Here is a 26,040-nt window from a genome sequence, read left to right on the forward strand (position 1 = left end):
GAAGCATGCATTCTCTTGCTGTTAAATGTAAATGAGCCTAAAGGATTATGGCATACATGAAAGCTGAATGGACAGTTTCACTACTCCTTCTCTGCTGTTTAGTTCAGAAATACATTTTAAGTTTTCTGGGATGATGTGAGGTATGTATATGTGTGTTTAGTTTCAGTGAAAAATATCCTAGGAAGTATCTGTTAATCAGCCCTTATGATATTAGTTACTTTTCCCCACTCGTCTCGACCAGTTTTGCACCTGTTTCATAAAACATTATAGATACAGAACTGTGGGCAGAATTCATCCTAAACTCACGATTGCTGCCTCATTGAGAGTTTTTCTGAGGCAAGCTCTGAATGTATGGCCTTGTCACCATATTTGAGAGAGGCAAATACCAACCGCCTTAAGCAACTATCGAACAGCCAGCTTTCTGATTCTAGAACTAGGATTGCTTTATAGAAAAGCAAAGTCTTGGCATATCCAGAGAAGAAAGGGGAAGGGAAGGAATGATGCCTGAGCTCTGCGGATGCAAGCTGTTTGTTTAGTCCTTGGGAGAGATGGATTGTGTACATCTCTTAATGACTGGAAGAGGGTCAATTTACTTTCTTTTAAAATATTGATCAGGGCTTTCACTGCATTAGCTGGTTGAGCAGATAATCTCTCCCTTGCAGCCTGCAGCTGTTTAAAAAGGTTTGGAGTGAGTGGTATCTACCATTCTTCCATTTTTAAAAGATGGAATGTTGATTCTGATAGACTCAGACAAAAGAACTGTTACAAACAATTGGCTTCCCTACTTTTTGAAGAGTGTGTTGGCATTAGTTTGGGTGGCTTGGGGGGAAAAAGTCAAAGACCATCTTCCTAAAATTAGCAGTATATTGAGGATTGAGGACTGCAAGTAGTGTAATAGGGCAGCGGTTCTCAACCTGTGGGTCGCGACCCTTTTGGGGGTCGAACGACCCTTTCACAGGGGTCGCCTAAGACCATCGGAAACACATATTTCTGATGGTCTTAGGAACCGAGACACCACTCCGCATCCGTCTCCGCACGGCCTCCTCTGCCATTTGTAGAGAGAGAGAGAGAGAGGCACTTTTGCTTCCCTTCTCTCTCTGTCTCTCTCTCTCAGGCGGACTTACCTCCTGCAGGACTTGTGATTGGCCCTGCGCCCGGGTGTCCCACCCCCTGGGAGAAGCGTGGCCAGGGCCTCGTGGCCTTGGAGCCACCCGGGGAAGCCCCAGGATCCCTGCTGGGAGCGGCCCACTGGAGGCTCCGCTGAGCAGGCCAGCCCTCCTGCTAGCCACGGCCCAAGGGAGACCAGCCCCTGCAATCCCCAGCCAGCCCGACCATTGGACCCGCTGGCTGGGAAGGTGCGCCGGAGTCCAGGCTGCCAGGAAGGAAGAAGGAGATGCAGCAAAGGTAGGAGAGGAGAGCTGCCTCCTGGGGGCAAGCGCTGGCGGCGGCTTCCTTGCCATCCCTCCTCCCCTTCTTCCTCCTACTGCCCCCAAGGCGGCTCGGGCGGGCGCTGGGCAAGAAGGATGCCTGGGGGGGGGAGCAGCTGGGCTGGCGGAGGGGCTGGCAAGCTCCGCAGCACCAGCCCCCACCATGGCTCCATCGGATGGGCAGAGGGCGAGGCCGGGCAGCGCGGGGACAGCGGCAGCGGTTTTCTCGCCTTTCTCCTCTCCTTCGTCCTCCTGCTGTCCCCAAAGCAGCTCGGGCGGGCGCCAGGAGGAAGAGGTACCTGGGGGGGGAGCAGCCAGGCTGGCGGGCCGTGCAGCACCAGCCCCCACTGCGAATCCATCGATGGACGGAGGACGAGGCCGGGCAGCACAGGGGCGGCGGGGACCCCCGACAATGCAGCAGTGGCCGCTGCAGCCACTGCCTCCCGTCCTGCTCCCCCTCCCTGCCCGTTCAGCTGAGGACGTGGCGGAGGCCAGGTGGGGGCGGCGGGGACCCCCGACGATGCTGCCGTGAGAGAGAGAGAAAGAGAGGAAAGAGAGAGAAACAGGAAAAGAGAGGAAAGAAAGAGAAAGAGAAAGAAAGAGAGGAAACAGAGAAAGAGAGAGAGAGAAAGAAAGAGAAAGAAGAAAGAGAAAAAGAGAGGAAATGGGGAGAGAAAAGAAAAAGGAAAGCGGGAAAGAGGAAAGAGGGAGAGAGAAGAGAGAGGAAAGAGAAAGAGAAGAGAGAGGAAAGAGAAAGAGAGGAAAGAGAAACAGGAAAAGAGAGGAAAGAGAGAAAGAGAAAGAGGGAGGAAAGAGAGAGAGGAGAGAAATGGCGCTTCTCCAACCAGGCTGGGCGGAGCTGGCGGAGCGACCTTCCTGCCCCCCCCTCCCCGGCCAGCTGGATGGGAGGTTGGGGGTCACCACAACATGAGGAACTGTATTAAAAGGTCGGGGCATTAGGAAGGTTGAGAACCACTGTAATAGGGGGTGGACAGATAATCCAAATGCATTGCTGGTACCAGGCTGTAGAAAACTTATCATAGAAGATAACAATAATAACAATAATATAATAGAGTTGGAAGGAACCTTGGAGGTCTTCTAGTCCAACCCCCTGCTCAGGCAGAAAACCCTATACCAGACATGACAAACTCGCGACATCACGTGACGTCGTGCAACCTATCGGGACAGTTTTGCCATTGCTGGCAATAGGGTCGGCGTGGCTTCTGCGTGATGCATCCGGTCCGTGGACCAGCAGTTTGACACCCCTGCCCTATACCATAGGTTGTACTGGTTGAAGTTAGAATTGCTACATAGAACCTCCAGATAAAAATACAATCTATCTTTGATTAAGAAATGCAGGTAATATTCCTTGAAGCAGTGAGGGCTGCTGTTCTTCAAACCCAGTTACTTGCTGAGTTTGCTTTTGAAGGCAAGTATAACTACTATTAACTTGCAACTAATAATTGAGGATCTAGTATGAGCTTAGATGGGCTTTCATAAATGCTTCAGTAAAACAGATATATAATTTCTAAATATCTGAAGGCTAGAGAGATGCAATATAGAGGGATTCCTCCTTTATCTGTAAAAATTCAACATAAGGAAGAGGCCTGCGTAAGTTTTAAAAGTGTGCCTTGTACATTTGCACCCCTGATTCAAAATACAATATTATCTTTAGTTTATGGAGGATGATCTTGCCTATATAACTGGTGTAGGCTACTGCAAATAGGTTAAGCAAGTGAGGAGATCTAATATATTGGCATTCTTGACTAGTTTCAAAGCCAATCTTTGTAATTTTGCTGAAATTTAACAGAAGCTGATTCATTCATTCTAGATGTGTTTGTCTCTCTCTCTCTCTCTCTCTCTGTGTGTGTGTGTGTGTCTGTGTCCCTCCCCACCCCCAATTATCTGTCCAGGTAGACACATGTGAAGGATTATTGTCATGGATATATTGCTGCTCTTTTATGGTACTTAGTAGATTACTGAACTTACTTTCATGAGAAAAAATGCATGCTAATTAAAAGGCTATAAGGTAAAAAACATAAAAATGAATCTGTTGGGAATCTACCTAATGTGATATGAGAAATGGACTTTGTCCTGCCTTTTTTTAATGAAGGAGCAGCATGAAGAAAATTGATCAAACTAATCAATGGATTTAGCTACCCCAAGATGGGGGTATTTCTCAGAAGTGGGTTTCAAGAATTAAAATAAAAATATTTTGTTTTTTAAAAAATTGTATACGGACATTTTATTCATGTTTTTCCAATAGATAGAGGTCACAGAAATAGTTCCATCCGGCTACGAGTAAAAAACACAGGCTGGTTGTATTTCCAATTCCCCTTGGAACAAGAAAAGGAAACAGGATCTATAAATTTGTTGTCCTTTGTGCCATGAAAAAACTGCTTGTGTCTCTTGAGAAATAAATGGATTACACAAAGCAACTGTGAGCCCAAAGCATCCACCTATTAAGTGGGGTACTTGCTTGATTCTATTCATTTATTGCTCTGATCTTGCTTAAAACATATCTGTGCAATATAGATGGAGTCCTTTTCTGTGTATACCCTCAGTAAAGCTACTTGTCCTTAGAATGAGGTAGCCTATTGTTTCTTTCTGCAGAATTTCTGTTCAGAAATCCACAAAATATAGGAAACTCTCCTTTGTGCTTCAGAGATAGGGTGGAAGAGCACAGTAATGTTTTAGTTTTATACTCCTGGAGAAAATATTTTAAGGAATAATGGGCTCCAGCTTCATAAAAAAGCATTTCCTTGAAATTTAACAATTCCAGGTCCAGAATGTCAGTTTCAGTAGACACTACTACCGGTAAAATAGATCATTCATCCATCAATAAATAAATGGTTAAATTCGGTGTGAGCAGCAGTTCTGATAGACTTTGAACAATTGGGAGACATATCCAAAAGGTACTCAAGAGGCTGTTCACAACTGGCTTTAGAATCTATACTTTTTTTAATTTTTAGAATTTGATACATAAATAAGGTCTTAGCAGAATTGGACATTTTAGACTGTCAGCAGACTGAAGGGAGAATTAGTGAACTTGAGCTGCTGTTAGTTTACAGCTCCTCCAGTCTTAATTCCTGTTCCAGTAGCATTTTAGGCTTAGCAAACACATCTGGAGTGTATTAGGTTGGAGAAAGTTGTGCTAGCTAGTAAGTGTGATTGAAGATGTATGTGTGTGGGCTCTAAGAAAACAGCAACTTACTCTATTCCTTTGCATAATGTGGACACATGTTTTGCAACCCTCATCTCCCCTATCTTAACTAATGATCAACTGGTGATCACGTGATTGATACTTTGTGAGTCTTAAATGGTTTCTCTTCCTTGTACCTCTCTCCCAACTGCCCCACCTCATGCTGGCCAGGGACCTCTTGCATCTGGAGGAAGAGAGAGGAATCTGGTGAGATATCCAGTATAGTGTGTCACTTCAATAGTAATGTGCACTTGCTGCCATGGAAACTGCCTTCTTCATGGCAGTTGTGTTACTCCAATGCATTGCCACCTTTTCTGGTGTTTTGTAAATGATCTATCAAGCTCCTGGGGAGAGGGCAGCAGATGCTCTGTGAACAGTGTGTGATTTATTTTGCTGGTATTTTGAGCACCTCTTCCTATGGAAACTGTTTTTCTTCCTGCTTACTTTCTGGGGACTGCTGGTTGCTTCTTTTTGCTAGTACAAATGACTTCAGCTCTCTTTCCTTTTTTTGCTTCCATGATCATTTCTTGCATGGAACCTTGCAAATACATTCAGTACCTCCCAGTCCCAGATGTGTTTCGCTTCCATTCTCAGAATTTCAAATTAACAGTCAACACCTGGGAATTTTTGTCCCACATTATCCTTGAGGCCATTAGACTGGGGAGGGAAAGGCTATTGATTGTCTTCTCCTTTGTTATATGTTCACTCTGGAATGGAAACATTTTCTGCAGTGTATTTGTGAAAGAACTGTATAAATTTTGACCACTAAACAAATGTAAGTTTGCCTTCTGGATTTCTGCATGGAGCAATTTCTCCACAGTTCCAATATATGTCACTCTGTGAGTGAGATCGACAGTTTCCAAAAAATTTTAAGCAATTTGCAAATTATAATTTGATATATTGACTGGGTCCACATATGGTTTCTTTATTTATGACTGGATCACATGTGTGTTCACTCAACATATTTCCATAAATCATGGTTTGCATCCATAATTGCTTTCATATTACATGGTAAACCAAAACCCAATAAAGCACACTAGCTTCCTGAAATCTGTAGACCTAACTCAGTGGTTCTCAACCTGTGGTCGGGACCCCATTTGGGGTCGAACGACCATTTCACGGGGGTCGCCAAACAACGCAGTCCGCCATTTTTCCCCCTTTTCCTTAGCTGTGCTACTCCCTTTTATTCTATTGGCTTTTGAAAGCCAATAGAATAGACTCTCTTGAATAGAGTCTAATTCTATTGGCTTTCAAAAGCCAATAGGAATTGTCCAGGCTGTTTCTGCCCTGCTGAGCCCGCCAAAAGTCGCATTCTGCAAACGGTGCTGCACCAGTTGAGTAGTCCTCGACTTACAACCGGTTGAGTAGTCCTCGACTTACGACCGGTTGGGGGTCGCAGCATTAAAAAGGTTGAGAACCACTGACCTAACTATTAGTACAATTGCCATAATGTTATTATGGCTTCAGAACCCATGTTCCCTGGCCAGCATAGCTTTTGGCCCTGTAAGTGGTTTGACTGGAAATGTAGTCCAGACGGAAAAGGGATTTAGGAATAGGAGTGTTGGCTTTGTTTCCTGCTTCACCAAGCTGAGAACTGATTACTTGCCAAAATTCTGCAAAGTCATTTTTAAAGAACTGTTTATCATTTAAGGAGTGGGGGGGGGGAAGAGAGATCATCTAGAATCTCTTGTACTCTTATATTATCTTTTCAATGGCCTTCCTGCTCTAGTGACCTTTCCTTCCTTACGCTTCTTTTAAACAGGAAACGAAGAAACAGCTTCATTGCTGTTTTAAAAACTCTAGTGTCTTCAATTATTGTGATCCTGATGGTTTCCCAGCATCAGGCCTGGTGGCACTGAGGCCTGATCAGGGCTGATAGATATATCCCCTCCCACTCACACCCACACCAAGTCCAGGGCCTGCTCAGCACACACTATTTTAAAAGCCCAGGTCCTCTCAGGATTGTTGAAAAGGAGACAGCTTCTTGTGGCTTTTCTTTTCCTCAGAACCTGATTTGTGAAAACCAAGTTTTGGCATTTTCCCCTCTTTTAAAGTCTTTCCTGTCTCCAGGGAAAGGTGATTGAAATGGAAGAGGTGAGAAACACCTGCTGCTGGCCTCCCCAAAACAAAGGGGGGGTGTGGCTGGAAGGAGTCAAGTTGCCTTCCATCCCCAGGATCCTATCAACAGCTTCTTTCCACTGGGGTACCCATTTTTGTGGTGTGCTGTGTGCATGATTTTATCAATACTTAAGCTCCCTTCCCCATTTTACCAGTCCTCCAGATATTTGGGATTACAGTCCCAATCCTATTCATGCACAGCATATTTTAATATTTCCAGAAAACACCTCTGAGAAGCCTCTTGTGAATTTTGAACCTCCTCTGTTCCTCTTAAGCAAGTACCCAATTCAGAACTGTTATCTGTATTGTGTGAAATCGTGCTGCTTCCTTGGTGGCCATTCCTAAACCTCACATCTAGTAGTAGTAGTAGTAATAATAGAAAGAATAATATATTAAATATATATAGCACCCAACACCTAGAACTTCTGAGAGAGATGGGTGGCTCAAAAATGTGAAAAATAAAGAAAATAAATCTTGGGCAAATTGCTTATAATCTCAAAAACAAGAAAACAAGAAATGAAAATGAAGAGTAAAGATAGCAAGGATGCCAAGCTGGATTTGAAGATCTAGCTAATTTGGTTAGACGTTACATTCTGTTTCTCTTTCCCAATACTCTTCCTTTTTTCTCTTTCCAATTATATAATTTAAGTAAGTATTTAGCCAAGAAGGAAATGTGGAGCTTGAGAGATTTCTTGCCGACAAAGGAAATTATTATATATATAACTATATAAACAGGGAAGACAAAATGGAGGAAAAGAAGCCAAACAATTTTTTTTCATTGAAAAGCAGTATATAAAATGGTGTACAAGCATGGTGGAAACAAGGATGGTTTGTATGGATAAAAAATGTGGATGTGAACTAAATGCAGTTAGATTTCACTTTTTTCCTCCTTTGTCTTAATTTTAATTTCTTCAGTAATAATTTCTTATTACTACTACTCACTTTTTCCCTATCCTAAAAGTTTGCTTACTCCACAGGAAATCTTTTCATGGTATGTAGCTATGCGTTTTGAAGCTTTTGAAATTTTTAAGCTGTCATATTGATGATCCTAATATAGCGGTTCATGGAGTCATCAAGAGTTAGACACTGTTATGCAGCATGCTAATTAAGCATGATATGGCTAAGAGCCTACTGTGATCATGTCATGCTGATGTTGTTATTTGAAGGTGTTAATGATATTATCACAAAATGTAGGCTGTTCCAAGTAAAGCTGTCTGAGTTAAATGTTGGTGAAGAGGAGTACCTTAACCACTGTTTGTATCTATGGTTATATCTATAATCTAATGATTATATCTTAATCACAGTTGAATGTGTTTCTTCCAATCTAGACTAATGGCTAATAGATAAACACAAGGAGCCAGTCCTCCAGGAAAAAGATATGATGTGAAAGACCAGCCTCAGAAGACAATTGCTCTGGTAGCAACACCTCTGCTATTCCTATTTTATTTTTCATTCCCTATGCGAGGGATACTTTTCAAAAACAAATCTGATCAGGCCACTGTGGTTTTATTTTAGAAAGACAAAAGGAAGTGTTGCCTGATGTATTGCTGATCTATCATTGTTGGAATATTTAGCAAAAGAGAGGGAGACTGGAAAAATGTTCAGTGTGATTTGGTGTGCTATCTGGGATACATATAGTGGGATGCTTAACAGTAATTATAACTTTGTGTGTCACATGAACACTGGTCAGCTAAGAAACAAACTAGGAGAATTAGGGACAATTAGTTTCTATGTCACAGAAGCATGATAATGAAATACAAAGGAAATCATTGTTTTTGCCCTAAATTCCTTGGGAGGAGTGGGATGAAAACATAATAAATAAATGGCTAACAGCTCAGGCCATATTTAATAATAATTAGTGTAGCAGAGAGCCTTGCTCTGATTTAGTTCCTCCAGTAGGTTATGTTACCCTTCATATCAGTTTCTAGCCAACATAGTCAATGGTAATACTGGCTGGTGCTGATGAGAATTGTAGTCCAACACCCATTAAGGACCCTAGACTTGGGAAGGCTGTTTAAAGTTTAACTAAAGAAAGACAAATGTTTGCAATGGTGGCAAATATCAAATGTTATTGTGAGCTACCTACAAGTGTTGAAAATTGGGCAGCATATAAGTAGTAGTAGTAGTAGTAGTAGTAATAATAATAATAATAATAATAATAATAATAATAATAATAATAATAATAATAATAATAATAATAATAGTAATAAAGTTGGAAGAGACTTTGGAGGTCTTCAAGTCCACCCCCCTGCTCAGGCAGGTAACCCTATACCATTTCGGACAAATGGCTGTCCAGTTTCTTCTTAAAAACTTCCAGTGTTGGAGCATTCACCACTTCTGGAGGCAGGTTGTTCCACTGGCTAATTGTTCTAACTGTCAGGAAGTTTCTCCTTAGTTCTAGGTTGCTTCTCTCTTTGGTTAGTTTCCATCTGTTGCTTCTTGTCCTGCCTTCAGGTGCTTTGGAAAATTTATTTATGGAAAAGTTTAATAAAATTATAGTTAGTTGCACAGTCAGCCAAATGTTTAGACTGGATTTGGCATTTAAATTTACCTATTGAGCCCTTCCCAAGGTCCTGGGATAGGCTGATGTTGTTATTTGATGGTGTTAATGGTATTATCACGGGATGTAAGCTGTTCTGATAAAGCTGCCTTTTGCAATTGACTGCTGATTTTGTCAATGCTGATGGTGCTCCTGATGTTTTAGAATTGCATTCAAAGCGCCTATTACTATTGGTACTATTTTTACTTTTTTTTTGCTATATCATTCTGCTTCTGTTTGTGATTTTTTTCCCTCAAGTTCTTTTTCTATTCTGTTGTCTCCCGGTATTCCAGCATCCACTATCAAGACTTTTTGTCTGTCTAAGTCTGTGGTGTTATGTGGTAGATGCTTGTCTGTTTGAATTCTAAAGTCTCAGAGCACTTTTATCTTCGTTTTCTATTTCTTTGTCTATGTCAAGCATGTCAAACTGCCGGCCCATGGGCTGGATAACTCACGCCGAAACCGCACCCATCCCATTGCCGGCAATGGGAAAAAAGTCCTATGTCGTGCGACATCATGTGACGTCGCGAGTTTGACATGCCTGGTCTATGTTGTGATCCCACCAATTCTTGCTTGCAGGCAAATGGTATTTCTTGCATATATTCCAATGCACCATTGTTGCTACTATTGTTTATAATCAGTCTGTGTGATTTTATTGCAGCAACTAATTAGGTGGTCCACGATTTCTTTAGCTTTTTTGCAGAGGCGGCATTTGCTGTCTGTTGCTGTCTTCTCCAATCTGGCTTTGTATGCATATATTTTTAAAGTTTGGTCTTATGCAGCCAGAATTGGCTCCTCTGTCCCTTTTGCTGCTTTCCTGCTTTTAGCCATTGCCATGTCTTATTATCAGCTTTGCTTGCTACTGGTAGAAGGGTTTTTTTTAATGTACTGACCATGTAATACTTTGCCTTGCCATGTTTCTCTTCTATTCTTCACTTGGTCTTTCTTATAGACCAGTCTGATGGTATTTCCTCTACTGAATTTGCACTTTAAGATCTTCACCCTCATGATTTATTCACCTCTACCCTTCTTGATTTCAGTGTGTTTGATATTAGCTTGAAGGATGCCCAGGTATTTGTAGTGATCTTTTTCATTCAAACTCTCCTGTTGGTACAAATGACATGTTTGTATATGGCTATTATTATGTTTGGTTGCATAGTCAGCCAGAGGTTTAGACTAGATTTGGCATTTTTGGCTACCTATTGAATCCTTCCCAAGGACCCAGGACAAGAAGATATTATTGTTTAACAATACTAAAATATCATCATAGGAGGCCTGGTGATGCAGTGGTTAGAATGCAGTATTTCAGGCAAACTCTGCCCACAGTCTGGAGTTCGATTCTGATGGAGCTGAAGGTTGACTCAGCCTTCCATCCTTCCGAGGTCATGAGGACCCAGATTGTTGGTGGCAATATGCCCACTGTCTACCAAAGAACTGCAGAGAGTTCTATAAAGCCCTATGGAGCAGTATATAAGTCTAAGTGCTATTGCTATTCCTATCAACTGACTGATGGTGATTTTATCAATACTGATTGTGTATGATGGGTAATTATTATCTGTTTACAACAAGGTGAAGTCACAGCTGCCAGTCCTTTAGCTGGTGTTGGCCTTCATATACATGGAATTGTTCCCAAGAATCTAGGCTGTCGTACTGTATCAGTGTAGCCTATGTGCAGATCCAACCAATGTGGCCTTTTGCAATTGGCAGTGCGGTAGGAGTACAGAACTTCTCAAAAAGTTATCACTCATTTCAAAGACAATTATTGCCCAGAGGTGGTAGTGCAAAAGAGGGAATTTCACCTAAGGAATCATTAGAAAAGCATTCAAGGAGGAAACTGCCAGAACCCAAATGTATTTTCAAAATTCAAATCTAAGCTGCAATCTCATTTGACTATATCAAATATATATAGAGAATTTGGAGAGAGGAATTCAGAAAAGGACAATGAAAAGTAATAAATTTGTTAGCATCCAAAGACTCTATCTGGTTTTGCTGCAATAGAATAACACAATTGTCTCTCTGGAAATTGTTGCAAAACGACAGGGGATTGGAATCTTGCCCTGTGAGGAAATTTATTTTACTGTTTTGAATACTTATAACTTGCCTAGGGCCACAAATGGGAGTGATGTATACATTATTTAAATTAAAGACTTCAGGGCTGGTTTTAAAAGTTACTAATGACACAGAGATGAATGGACAAAAAACTTTTGCATAATACTGAAACTCTCTATGGTCTCTCATTGAAACAAATTGGTAACAGCTTTCATAGAATCATATAAGGTAAAGGTTAAAAGGGCCTTTGAGATCATTTAGTCAACCCTTTTCCCAGTGCAGGAATCCACCACTATACAACATCCTTGACAAATGGCCATCTAGCCCCCACTTAGTCAGCTCTCAACATGATCTGTTCCATTGTTGAACATTGTTGAACAATCCTTACAATTAGGGGTTTTTCCTTGATATCTGACTGATTTTTTTTTTAAAGATAAAGGCTTCCCTTGTCCAGTCGTGTTGGACTCTATGAGGCGGTCCTCATCTCCGTTTCCTAGCTGTGGGAGCCAGTATTGTCCGAAGATGCTTCTGTGGTCATGTGGCCAGCATGACTATACACTGAGACACACTGAATGCTCTTGCTTTTCCACCAAAGTGATCTACTCGCATTTGCATGCTTTCAAACTGCTAGGTTGGCAGAAGTTGGGGCAGGAATGGGAGTTTCCCCCCATAACATGATACTTGGGTTTCAAACTGCCAACCTTTCGGTCCATAAGCCCAGTGTCATAACCGCTATGCCACTGCATCCCCCCCTATAGGCCACCTTACCACTTCCTTGTAATTTAAGCTTATTGTTTCCTCTCCCAATTTCTGGAATGATTTGAAGAATTCAAATTCAAATAAGAGCTGAGGTGGCGCAGCAGTTAGAGTGCAGTACTGTAGGCCACTTTAGCTGACTGTTCAGCAGGTCAGCGGTTCAAATCTCACCGGCTCAAGATTGACTCAGCCTTCCATCCTTCCGGGGTAGGTAAAATGAGGACCCAGATTGTTGGGGGCAATGTAAATATATATATATATATATATATATATATATATATATATATATATATATATATATATATATATATATATCACACACACACACACACACACACACACACACACACACACACACACACATTGCTTACTGGTGTATACCGCTTAGAGAGTGCTTGCGCTTAAAGCGGTATATAAGTCTCATAAATAAATAAATAAATAAATTCTAGCTTTTCTCTCCCTGACAACTTTTCAGATACTTAAGGACAGCTCCCCCTACAGCCTTTCTTTTCTTCAGGATAAACCTACTAAAAAAGTCTCCAACCATTCCTCATATATTTTCCAGGCTCTTTATCATATCTTTAGCTACAGTTTATCAAAGCCCTTCCTAAAGTTGGGCACAAGCTTTTAACTTCTTTTGATGCATTTTAGGATTGCATTTGCTTTTGTTATAGGGCTATCACACTCTTGGTTCATGCTCAGTTTGTGATCTGCCAGGACAGTCAGATTCTTTTTATACGAATAGTCGCCCAATAACGTCCCGCTTATCCTATGCTCGTGTCTTTGATTTTGGGGAGCCAGTGTAGGACTTTGCATTTATCCAGGTTGAAATGCTGATTTCTAGGCTTGTCAGGAACCTTTAGGATCTTGATGATGCCTTTCAAGGTGTTTGTTGTCCCTCCTATTGTTGTGTCATCTGCAAATGTGATATTTTTTACAACTCTGTCCCCCAAGTCATTTATCCAGGGAAACAAAAGGTACTGTGCTTTCCCAGAGTACTGAATCAGCTTGTGAAATTCACTGACATAAGATGTGCTGATACTTTTAAAAATAGGAAAGACAAATTCATGGGAAAAAGTGTTAGTAGAATCTTTTAGCTGTTTGGAAGCTTCTTGTTTAGAAGCTGTCTGACTCAGAGATCTCAGAGATTCCTGTCCTAAGAAACCAGATAGCAAGATTTGACGGGTTGATGCTGTTATATTCTTAAGCTTGAGAGCACATGGGGAAGCTTGGAACATGAACAATTATCTCATTGTTAAAGAGCATCGATGAAATTTTTAATATCTTTATAAAAAAAATAAGCTAGTAAGATTTCTTATAATGCGGTAGAACAATTCCTAAGTCCAAAGTGAGGCTTCCATTATCCGTACTGTTGAAGATTTAGCCTCTAGGATCAGCCCCTTACACCCTGTACAAGTCAAGCCTCCAAGTGATCCAATGGATTACTCCGTGATGGGCCTCTTTCCAGTTTAATCAGAATAGAGCTGGAAGAGACCTTGGAGATCTTCTAGTCCAACTCCCTGCTCAAGCAGGAGACCCTATACCATTTCAGACAAGTGACTGTCCAGTCTCTTCTTAAAAACCTCCAGTGATGAAGCACCCACAACTTCTGAAGGCAAGCTGTTCCACTGGTTAGTTATCCTCACTGGTTAAGTTTCTCCTTAATTCCAGGTTGCTTCTCTCCTTGATTGGTTTCTATCCATTGTTTCTTGTCCTGCCTTCAGGTGCTTTGCAGAATAGCTTGACTCCCTCTTCTTTGTGGCAACCTCTCAAATACTGGAATCTCTCAAATACTGTCAGTGGTGATCTTCAAGTGGCTATTTAGCTGTAACAAGATGAGTTTTTTTTTTCCATCAGAGCTTTCTGAAATATGTGTGCATGGTGAAAAGACTGCTGGTTGGGATGAGGGGAGTGTCGTTTTAAAAATTGGCCCCAGTTAAGGGGATGGGCGCCCAGCACACCTGCTCACTTCAGTCCCCTGGTGTAACAGGAAGCAGTTCTTGAAACTGCAGCTTAACGGGCTTCTTGGTTTCACATGTAACCTGATACGCAAATAGCTTTCCAGTTCCTCAATTTTTATCTTTTTCCCCCAGCCCTCTCTTCTGATATCTGAGCTTTTGAGCAATACTTATTTGAATATTTTGCTGTGAGTCCCCGTACAAAGAAAGATGTGATATCCGTGTTATGGATATTATTCTTGTTGCCTTTTCATTCTACCTTCTTTTCTCTTTGGACTTGAAAAGATGCATGTAGAGCAATCTCTGGCTTGCTAGATATGAAACAGAATACTCCAATTCTGTTTGCTGCCCTGCTTTTTTCTCATTAGAAAAGGCTAACTGCCTTTTATTCACTGGAGGGTTTGTTTGTTTTTTTTTCAGAAAAACTTATTTGGTGCTTTTCTCAAAGAGCTGCTGTTCTATTGTCTTTCCAATTAAAATACCTGCTTGGGCCAATATCTCATTCAGAAATATGAGAAAGGAACTGCTAACAAAAATGGAGCCAATTCTTTACACTGAAAATAACAGCAGTGAGATTGCTGTTCAAAAGTTTTGGGCAATGCTGACTTGAGTTACTCTTTTTGGAGAAGCCCAATGAATAATGACATTCTTGAAGAATAGCAGCAGGGAACCTCCTTCTCCAAGAAGATGTGGATATAGTGGTCAGATTTAAATAATTTTACATTTACAAATTGCAAATAGTGAGGCTAAAGTATAGGCATTATATTATCTGCTCACTCCTTCATGCAATATGTCCTTACCTGTCTCAGGACATGGCTGTGTAAAGAAAAGGCTAATTTGATATATAGTCCCCCTCCATCTCCTTGCTTAGAGGCTGTCATTATTTTGCCTTTTATCCTCAATACTCCTGTGGCATCATCCTGCTTGGAGTATTTCTACAGCTAAGCATATCATTTTTGCTCCAGTGTGTGGATGCTGCTCTCTTGGAGTGTTCAGAATTTATTACTTTCTTAACAGTTGTCACCAAGACCTTTATTTTCTGATTTCTCACCACTGAATTTATTTAATTTATAAAATTTAATTGCTGTCCATCTCAGATTCAATGACTCTTGGCGGCTTACAGCATAAAAAACATTGAAAAGCACTATAATCATCCATTGTAAAAACCACAGTAGGTAAAAAATATTAACAGATAAAATCCCGGACACAAAATGGCAAAGAAGGGAGCTGGACACACGGGGGCTGGGTGGGGCTGGTGGGGTTGAATTTTAGTCAGCCACATCCAGTATGAAGCTTCCCCATTGGATGCCCACGCCATCTGGCAGAGCCAGGTCTTGAGACTCTTTTAAAATGTCAGGAGGATGGGAACCAATTTCCCCTCAGAGGGTAAGATCTTCCAGAGTGTAGGAGCCACAGCAGACAAAGCTCTTATCTCAGATCCTGCCAGCTGAAATTCCTTGGCTGACAGGATCTGCAGTATGCCCTCTGCTGGCACGGGTGGGGCGGACCAGTCCCTTTGGGGTGAGACTGGAAGCATGTCAGGCAGGTGATGACCAAGACCTTGAATTGTACCTAGAAGCAGAGTGGCAGACCCGTGAAGCAGTGGTGTAACATGGCCACTCTAGGGGCCCTCAGAACTGCACGCGTCGCTGCATTCTGCGCCAGCTGTAGCTTCCGAATGCTCTTCAAGAGTAGCCCCACGTCGAGCGCATGATTATTAAGTACTTTCCATCTGTGGGCAGTAAAGTATCGAAACACACACCAGGTGGAAATGAAGAGAGCACATGTAGAGGATGCGAGGTTGGCCAAGACAAATCTAATATGTGTATTGTCTCATGTAAGTGTGTGTTGGTGAAGGCATGCATCACAATAGGCTCTTTCATGGAGGATAAGGTTTAGTGGATTCTCCGTTGAATGTAATTTAGTTTTGTGTAATGTGAAAAGACGTTCCCTTCATTTCTCAGCTTTATTCTGTGCACATTTGTAAAATAATAAAAACTTAAAGGCAGAAAGCATAGGCCTCCACTCCACACCACCTCCTCACAACCACCCTGCAAAATAAGTAGGCACAGATAAATTTAACAGCTGTATTGAGATTTAACCCAGGCTTTTTCCCCATGAGATTTAACCCAGGCTTTTTCCCCACCTCCCACTTTTAAATTTATGTTGCTTGGCCCTTAAATAGTCTATGTATCAAGGAGCCTTGAATGGGCCTCTGCCAAATTCTTGCTATTAGTAGTTTGGGGGACTAAACAAAGCTTATTTATTGATTTATTTCACATTTCTCTGCCCATACCAGGGACGTAATCATATATTTCCTTTCTGTTCTGCTTCCGTTTTCATATTACTATTATTTCTTATCAGTTTGAATCAGTCCAGTCTATTGAAGATTATGGGCTGTAATTTACTACGATCTACGTAGTGAGGTTTGATAGATTTTTTTTCATGGTCCCAGTCTTGGGTGGGGAGAGAAGGACTATACCAGAGTCATTCAGTGAATGTCGAGAGGGGCTAGAACAGTGGTTCTCAACCTTTTTAATGCCACGACCTCCAACCGGTCGTAAGTTGAGGACTACTCAACCGGTCGTAAGTCGAGGACTACTCAATTGGTGCAGCACAATTTGCAGAATGGGACTTTTGGTGGGCTCAGCAGGGCAGAGACAGCCTGGACAATTCCTATTGGCTTTTGAAAGCCAATGGAATTAGACTCTATTCAAGAGAGTCTATTCTATTGGCTTTCAAAAGCCAATAGAATAAAAGGGAGTAGCACAGCTAAGGAAAATGGGGAAAAAATGGCGGACTGCGTTATTTGGCGACCCCCGTGAAATGGTCGTTCGACCCCAAATGGGGTCCCGACCCACAGGTTGAGAACCACTGGGCTAGAACTTGGGTCTGCCTGCTCTTAGTCTAGCACCTTGATCCATTAGCCTACACTGGCTGTCATCCATTTTCATTTATACATGTATGTGTATGTATACTTTCCACCTGTAAATATGCACACTTCCTTTATATAGAGGACTTTTCTGTTTGTCTTTAATGCCACTTTTTTCCTCTCCAATTATCTTCCTCCATACTGAGACCAGCTTGTCAGGCAATCAAGGGCAGGCATTTGTGTACTTTTCTCCTGATGATCAGCCATATGTTCCTCACATGTTTGAGGATTTTTTTAAAACAGATATTTATCTATCAGACAAATTTCCTTTTGTTTAAAGAGTCCAGTTGTTCATCAAAAGCAAAGACTCAAAAAAGTGGGAAGAGAGCGAACACACAAACACACCCGGTTCTTACAAATCACCAGTTGGAATGAAACCAATTCAGGAACAGGAGGAATCAATGAAACTGGGTTTTTTTAAAGCAGATTGAATGGTTAAACGGCCCATCTCTTTTCTTCCTGTCTTCTGCAGCCTGGTAAAAGTTAGAATAGAATTGATGTCAGTATTAAAAGGCTGGAAAATAGTGTTCCTGAGCTACCTACCAATTCCTTTTTCCTGTGCAGTGGCGGATTGACTGGAAGCAAAGGCCTTTCTGCAGTACACATACACATTCTTTTATATCCCTTATTTCCATGAGACAGGCATGGTAGACATTCTTTCCCAACCTGGTGCCCTCCAGATGTTAGAATTTGAATAGAATAGAGCTGGAAGGGACCCTGGAAGTCTTCTAGTCCAGCCCCCTGCTCAAGCAGGAGAACATGTGTTGGATTTCAGCTCCCTTCCCTAGCCAGAGAGCCAGTGGAAGTTGACTTGAATGCTTCGGGATGGCATCAGGTTGCAAAAGATAGGTAGAAAGATTTCTATGATCCCAAAGTAGCTCTAGTACAGATCCTGCAATCCAGCTTGGTCCACTTTCAGATTCAGCTTTTTCATTGCAGGCATCTCTCTCACACATACACACACACACACAGATTGAGAAATCTGTCACTTTCCAGATGACTAGGGTAGAGGTTCTCGGTGTGGGTTATGTGATCCCCAAGGGGGGCACACCATATTTCTAGACTGGGCCACAGGCATTTCATGGTACAGTTTTAAAGTATAGGTAATCCTCAATTTATGACCACCATTGAGCCCAAAATTCCTGTTGCAAAATGAGACATTTGTAAAGTGAGTTTGCCCCATTTTATGTCTTTTGTTGCCACAGTTGTTAAGTGAATCACTGCAGTTGTCAAGTTAGTAACTCAATTGTTAAATGAATTGGCTTTCTCATTCACTTTCCTTATCAGAAGTTTGCAAAAGCTGATTGCATGACCCTGGGACATTGCGACCGTAAATATATGCTAGTTGCCAAGCCTACGAATTTTGATCATGCAAGCCCCCAAATCCCAGGCTAGCAGGGCCAAAGGAATCCCCTGAAGAAATAATTCCAACATGATCTCAGATATACTGATTCTGGAAATACGATGCTTCTCATTGGAATGTTTGAGCACCTATATTTTGTTGGAAAGCGTGCAAATCCCAGTGGGCTTAGTTTGATGGGATTTATCATTTAGAGTATCTGCAGGAATTTATGTTAGAGAGCGTGGGGTTGCTCGGCACATTTTTGATTACTAATGGCTTTATTCTTTTAAGCCTTAAATGGTCAATTTCAAGGGCCTGCCAAATGTAGGCCCTGGTTTGTCTCAGGAAAGTGCAGAGGCTCTCTTGTTTGTCCCATCCAGAAGGGCTGGATTGATAGGGAAATGAAATATTTGCTTTTTAAATGTTCTAAATGTTTGCATTCAAATTGTGGAAATCTCACTTCCATAATTTTTAATGTGTATTAGTACTCTGCTGTTGCTGATATGCTTTGATGATGATGATGATGTTGGAAGGGACCTTGGAGGTCATCTAGTCCAACCTCCTGCTCAGGCAGGAAACCCTATAGGGCCTATACCATTTCAGAAAAATGGTACACCATCTGCTCTTACAAATGGTGGAAACTTTTTATTTTGCTTTTCTGCTATCTGTTGGTTTATTTGCTTAATCAGTCTGTTTATCAGTACTGTTATTAATTTGGAAACTTATTCTATTTTAGGACTAGTTTTAAGTTCATTTAATTCAATACTTTCAACTATAATAAGTATTTTCACTGTCTTTCTCCACACCTCCCAGAATCTTTCCATTGATAGATTCTGGTAAAATTATCTAGTTAAATTTTTCAGATGAGGTGGATCCTACAGATTGGACCTATTGAAGGCTGTTAACCATGTGCAGTGTCAAAATTTATGTGGGGCGATATGATGAGGACAAGCTGAGGCCATCCAAGCTCAGCAGCTGGTCCAGTAAGGAACATTCTTGCTGATTGAAGGCTATTAATAGTTGGGAATTGAGAACAGTGGGACACACATGTTCTCCACATCAGGGGCAGGCCCTGTTCCTGCATGCAAAGGGAATTGTTGCAGCAAAGGATCTATAGCAGGGTTGTCAAACTGCCGGCCCGCGGCCAGTTTCATCATACTGGAGTTGCACCCACCCCATTGCCGGTAACGGCGAAAAAGCTCCGATACGTTGCGCGACATGTGACGTCGCGAGTTTGACATGTCTGATCTATAGGATATACTGATGACAAAGCAGTTGCTCACTCAGCTTACGCAAAGGAAAAGTGTGGTCCAATTTACTTGGTGCATAATGGAACACATGTTTTTCTTGCTAGCAGGTGGTCCATGTTTTTTTTTCTTTTTTTCTCAATTTCACATTCCATTTGAAAACTATCAAAGAAAGATGCAAGAGGACTTTTTTTTGTTTTGTTTGTGCTCTGTTCCTGCAGTGATGCAAAATTCCAACACTCTTAGTGTAGCAGATGGAATTAATCCACAGGGTAGAAAAAAACAGATTGTGTTTATTTCTTTAGCTGTATGACATTGCCTCCCATATATTCCAAGACACAGATCCTCCAACTCAGCTTAAAATTCAGATTTTTTTTTCATTCCTGGCATCTGTCTCTGGTGCCCACAGAAGCAAACACACCTGCCTTTTTTTTATTTGTCCTCCCTGTGTTGTAATGTGAGTTTTCCAGAAAACGTTGAATTGGAAAGAAAACATTTAAAAACTCTAAATCTGTCTTCCACATCTTGCTCTCCTCTGGATCCATCACATTAACATCTCACATTTTGACCAGCCATTTAATATTTAGCATTTTAGGTAACTAGGGAGAATGCAGGATAATAAATGAGACCTTTGGAAGATATAGGCCAGGAATGCAAAAAATGGGCAGGGGTAGTAGGCTTGTAGAGCCCACCAGCTTCCTTTTTACAGCTCCCAACCCCCATTCAAAGTGAAGAGGCAATAATTTGGATTTTGCTTTGGTTTGCAATTTTTAGGATTTAGGGATGGGATTAAGAGACAAAGGATAGAGATGATCTGATTGAGTTCACCCAGTTCTTACATATCTACATTTCCTTCCAATTTACCTTGGTGAATTTTTGCTAGGACTTTAAAATAAGAAATTATCTGTACATGAGATGAGATCAGATGAAACGTGCATAAATCTGCATATGAATGAACTTTTTAAAAGATTGGTACAGTATGTATTCCAGTATATAATAGCATTATTGCTGAAAAGGCATTTTCCTGTTCATGTTTTAGAGAAGGTTGGTTCGTTCTTCTAAGATGTACTTCTAACTAGATTATTTTGCATTTCCTGATTTTTAAAGGTAGAAGAGTATCATTATGCTGTAACAAAGGGATGGGCAAACTTTTTTTTTTTTTTTTACTGAAAATCAAAACAAATGTTTAAATAATTTTTAAAAGATAAAACTGTACAGGATTGCCCAAACATTTGGGATTTCAGTCATATCCTTTTGTGTGATTACTGAAGTCCTGCATTTATTTATTTATTTATTTATGAGACTTATATACCGCTTTAAGTGCAAGCACTCTCTAAGTGCTGTACACCTGTAAGCAATGTATATATATATTTACATTGCCCCCAACAATCTGGGGAGAACAGTGAAATTTTGTGAGAATTGGCAATTCCATAAAGCATTTCAACTTATTAAAAAAATGTTTTGATTTTGGCAGGCCATAGATGCCATCTAGGAGTGTTGCAAGTATCTTACTGCCTACAGATAATCACATTGTCGCTTTCTTTCATAGTAAATAAAAGAGAAGTAATATTCATGGATACATTATTGTGTGGTTTATTCCAAACTCTTTGTAGCTCTTTCCATTTTTTAACCAAAAAGCTTGACCTAGACTGGCATTTCCATTAATTTACAATAGCTTTGATCAAGCAATAAAAAACTTTTCTCTGATTAATTGGCCGGGATGTGCCTTTTATTTGTTGTAATGTCTAACAGTTTAAAATATGAGGCTTCGTGGGTAATCTTTGGTCATAGAATTAGAAAGGCAAGAAATCCGGAATGGCCAAACACAGGACAAAATAGGAGTTTATTCTGCTGCTTGGCTATCCCTTGAAAGAAAGCAGATTTCTCTTTCCCAGTGGGTGGGAGGAAGAAGGAGGAGAGGAGGAGGTCCTAGAAAGCAGACGAGAGGGTGGTTAGAAAATTGGCTGGGTGCCTCGTGTGCGTGTTTGTCTGCTGTTATCCTGGTGACCATTGCTTATGCCATTGCAAATTGCTGATCTTGCACTTTGTAATAGCTGCAGGATGTCTCATTAGAAAAAGGAGTATAGTAGGAGTTGAGGCTTAGCTAAACTGCTGCAACCTCTGAACCGAACCAGGGAGTTCAGGCTTTATTAAAAAAAAAAAAAACCCTCTCTCCCTCTGTACATGCACCTAGGCCAGTGATGGCGAACCTTTTAGAGACCAAGTGCCCAAAAACTGGCCCCGCCCTGGTCCACCCCCCCATCCCCTGCCCCGCCTGCCCACAGGACCACTCACCGCCTCCAGGGCCCGCCACAGATCGCCCTGGCAGCCTAGCACTGCTATGCCGGCCACACCCTCTGCCCACACCCTGCAGCATCAATTGTGCACGATGCGGCGTGAGGGCAGAGTCTTGTCTATGCTGCCTGGCTGCCATGTCCTTGGCTGCGCTGCTCCGTGTGGGCCATGCTCGGGGGTGACTCTCCTTCGGGGGGCTGCTGGAGAGGAGGGGGTTGCGGGGGGAAGCAAGGCTGGGGCAACGGCACAAGTGCCCACAGAGAGGGCTCCGAGTGCCACCTCTGGCACCTGCGCCATAGGTTCACCACCACTGACCTAGGTGCACAAAAACCTAGAATCAGATTTATCCCTGGGTCCCTGGTTTATGGGCTAGCTTCAGTGGGCTAGTTGCCTACATTATACAAGAAATATTAGAAAAGTTGGAAAAGAAATATTAGAGAAGTTGGAAAAAAGTGTCTGAAGCAGTTCTATTTTTTTCTTTATTTTTCTCCCTCTCTCTCTCTCTCTGCAGTTATATGAACTTGATGGAGATCCGAAAAGAAAGGAATTCCTGGATGACCTCTTCAGTTTTATGCAGAAACGAGGTGAGCTTTATTTCCTATCTCCAGGGCATGCTGCGGATTATCTTTTAAGGCAGTGGTTCTCAACCTGTTGGTTGGGACCCCATTTGGGGTCGAACGACCATTTCACGGGGGTCGTCAAACAACACAGTCCGCCATTTTTTTCCCCTTTTCCTTAGCTGTGCTACTCCCTTTTATTCTATTGGCTTTTGAAAGCCAATAGAATAGACTCTCTTGAATAGAGTCTAATTCTATTGGCTTTCAAAAGCCAGTAGGAATTGTCCAGGCTGTCTCTGTCCTGCTGAGTCCGCCAAAAGTCCCATTCTGCAAACGGTGCTGCACCAGTTGAGTAGTCCTCGACTTACGACTGGTTTAGTAGTCCTCGACTTACGACCGGTTGCAGGTCGCGGCATTAAAAAGGTTGAGAACCACTGTTTTAAGGGCTTTTGCCAAGTTTAGAGGCAGAGAGAAAGAGAGAGTTCCAGAATTGGGGAAGGAAAGTAGATTTGCATGTAGAAGGCTCCCCTGAATCCTAGATTTCCAGTTCTCAAAGATCACATATAAGAGATGGGAATAGTCTCCGTCTTCTTGATCCTGTGGAAGATGCTGCTAGTTAAAATACTTGGATTAAAAGAGCAGTGAAATGACCACAGATGAACGGATGAACAAATTTATGCTTGATACTTCTGCTGATCCAGTCTGCTCTGAACCTTGGTAAGTAACTGACCAGTAAGCCAGCACCAGACTATTGAGAAAACCCAGGTGGGGCCCAGTTATTCTAGGAGCAGCCCTCTTGGGCAGCACTTTTAACAGATATGTAATGACTGGTAAATGGAGAGGGATTTGGTTTTTTATTTCAATTCGTGTGTGTGTGTGTGTGTGTGTGTGTGTGCAGCTTAGTTACAATCAGAGCTGCTAAGGGCACAATGGGAAAGTCTTCACGTTCCTTTTTTTTGTCCCCATTTCTCCCATGCCTGCAAGGGGGGGGGGGACAAAACCAGCATTTAGATGGTCTGACTAGAACAGGCCCAGTTTTGCATTTTGCCTTACCTGATTTTCTCCAAGATTGTAGATGCACAAAGCAAATTGGATTTAAATGGCCTGGCTTAGCATATTGTCTGAATGGCCCCTCTCTTGCATAAGTGCAGACAAGGGTCTTTGTCTTTATCAATACACTGAGTCTATATTAATGATGATATTCATCTGGCGACGAATTATGGGATGTTTAGAAACCAACTGCTCAGAAATGTAGAGAAATGTTACTACATAGATCAGGGGTCTTCAAACTTGGCCATTTTATGACTTGTGAAGTTCAACTCCTGGCTGAGGAATTCTGGTAGTTGAATAATAATAATAATAATAATAATAATAATAATAATAATAATAATAATAATAATAATAATAATAATAATAAAAAGTTGGAAGGGACCTTGGAGGTCATCTAGTCCAACCCCCTGCTCAGGCAGGAAACCCTATACCAGGGGTCGGCAACCTGAAATGGTGAAAGAGCCACTTTAGACCCGTTTCCCTCACAAAAGAAAAAACTAGGAGTTGCAAAATGTGCGCATGCGCACACGCATGCACACACAAACGTAACGGGGCTTGATTAAAGAGTGGAGCTAAGGCAACACATGCACCAGCCCTGTCCCCATCCAGCTCCCCCTCCCCCAGGCTGAATGTTGCTGCAGTTGAGAAATGCTGATCCAGACCGATTTAATACCTGCTGCACTTTCAACACTGCCCTGTTTTTGGTAGAACGAATGTCGCAATACTGCTACTGTGGGCTCACCCAGGCAGCAGAAGTGTCCCCTCCCTTCCAGCTCAATTTATCAAACCAGGGCAGAAACGGGAACAGGGCTGGTCCCGTCACAGGTTGTGGCTAACCTTTCCCAAAGGGTATCGCAGATGCAAATGCCTCTCGTTTGCTACCTGCAGAAGAAGATGCTGGTGGCGCATGGCCTGGATTGAGACCACCCCCTGCGGTGCCAGCTAATGCGGTGTGCTTCTCTTTGCAAACAAACGTGAAAGGTTTTGGGGTTTCACTCGCCCGCTCACCCGAGTGGAGACCCTACGCCGCCCCTTCTCCTGCGGCCAGGGAAAGAGGGCCGGCCCCGAGCCTGTCCTGGAAAACTTTCTAGGGCCCGAATATCCCCACACCCCCTTCCCCGTCAGACCAGGCATTGTGGATCCGCAGCAGGAGGGAACCCTCCGGACCTTTGGTACTCCCGGCAGTGGCGGCGGTGGCGAGTGGATGGGGAAGGGCCATGGCTGCCCAGTCGCCGCCTCCTCCTCTCTGGCCTCGCTCAGCGTGACCGGCGGTGGCGACAGCAGGAGGACTGAAGGGACGCGGCTGCCCGGGCTGAGGAAGGCGCCACCGATGGAGACAAGGTGCGGCCAGGTGGCAGAGAGCTCGGTGGCAGCGGCGGCACTGGGAGGACGGCGAAGGGCTGCAGCCGCCTGGGCCGAATTGGGACAGGATGGCGGAGAGCCCGTGGCAGCGGGAGGATGGCGAAGGGGTGCGGCCGCCCAGGCCGAGGTGGGGCAGGGCAGTGGAGAACCCCGTGGCAGCGGGAGGATGGCGAAGGGGTGCGGCCGCCCGGGCCGAGGTGGGGCAGGGCGGTGGAGAACCCCGTGGCAGCGGGAAGATGGCGAAGGGGTGCGGCCGCCCGGGCCGAGGTGGGGCAGGGCGGTGGAGAACCCCGTGGCAGCGGGAGGATGGCGAAGGGCTGTGGCCGCCCGGGCAGAGGTGGGCCCAGGTGGCGAAGAGCTCGGTGGCAATGGGAGGACAGCGAAGTGCTGCGGCCACCCGGGCCAAGGTGGGGCTGGGTAGTGGAGAGTCCCGCAGCAGCGGGAAGATGGCAAAGGGGTGCGGCTGCCCGGGCCGAAGTGGGGCAGAGCAAAGGAGAGCCCAGTGGGAGGATGGCGAAGGGGCGCAGGCGCCTGGGCCGAAGTGGGACAGGGCAGCGGAGAGCCCAGCGGCAGCGGCGGCAGCGGGAGGACGACCAAGAGGCACCGTGCAGCAGGTGGGGAAAGGGCTGGGCAGGTGCCACGGGGAAATCTCTTGACCCGCAAGACGGCCGAAAGGCGCGGGCGGAGTGGGGAAGCTACCGAGACCCTCGGCGACCCCCCCAACTAATAGAGGCCGCGGTGGAGCAGGGTGAGGGGAGACCCGCCGGGCAGGGAAGAGGCATCCCGAGACTGGCTACCCACGGCTCCTTACCCAGTTCTGCCACCTTTCCAGCAATCCTCCTGGCTCTTCCTCCGCTGCCACCACATGCAATCTGAAGAAGGAAAGAGGTTTGTGGACAGTCCCACAAACTAAAGAAGTTCAACCAATCAGTTCAAACTTCGTGAGAAGTTTGAATTGATTGGTTGAACTTTTTTAGTTCTACTTTCTTTTTTTCAGACTGCACATGGTGGCTGAGGACAGGGAGCCGCAGGGGATGCCTGAAAGAGCCGCATGCAGCTCTGGAGCCGTGGGTTGCCGACCCGTGCCCTATGCCATTTCGGACAAATGGCTGTCCAGTCTCTTCTTAAAAACTTCCAGTGTTGGAGCATTCACCGCTTCTGGAGGCAGGTTGTTCCACTAGTTCAGTGGTTCTCAACCTTTCTAAT

General features: G+C 43.3%; 1 protein-coding gene across 2 annotated transcripts in view; it reads left to right on the forward strand.

Annotated features, from left to right (window-relative positions):
- The window catches only part of ARID3A (AT-rich interaction domain 3A), a 79,752-nt gene that overhangs the window by 28,978 nt on the left and 24,734 nt on the right, over positions 1-26,040 (forward strand). For both annotated transcript variants that reach the window (XM_039334736.1, XM_039334737.1), the window contains exon 4: positions 22,377-22,449. In XM_039334736.1, the coding sequence (XP_039190670.1) occupies positions 22,377-22,449 (73 nt within the window). The remainder of the gene's footprint in view (positions 1-22,376; positions 22,450-26,040) is intronic.

The sequence above is a fragment of the Crotalus tigris genome, unplaced genomic scaffold, assembly GCF_016545835.1.
Source record: "Crotalus tigris isolate CLP2741 ecotype Arizona unplaced genomic scaffold, ASM1654583v1 scf7180000017633.3093840, whole genome shotgun sequence".
In the NCBI taxonomy this organism is placed as follows: Eukaryota; Metazoa; Chordata; class Lepidosauria; order Squamata; family Viperidae; genus Crotalus; species Crotalus tigris.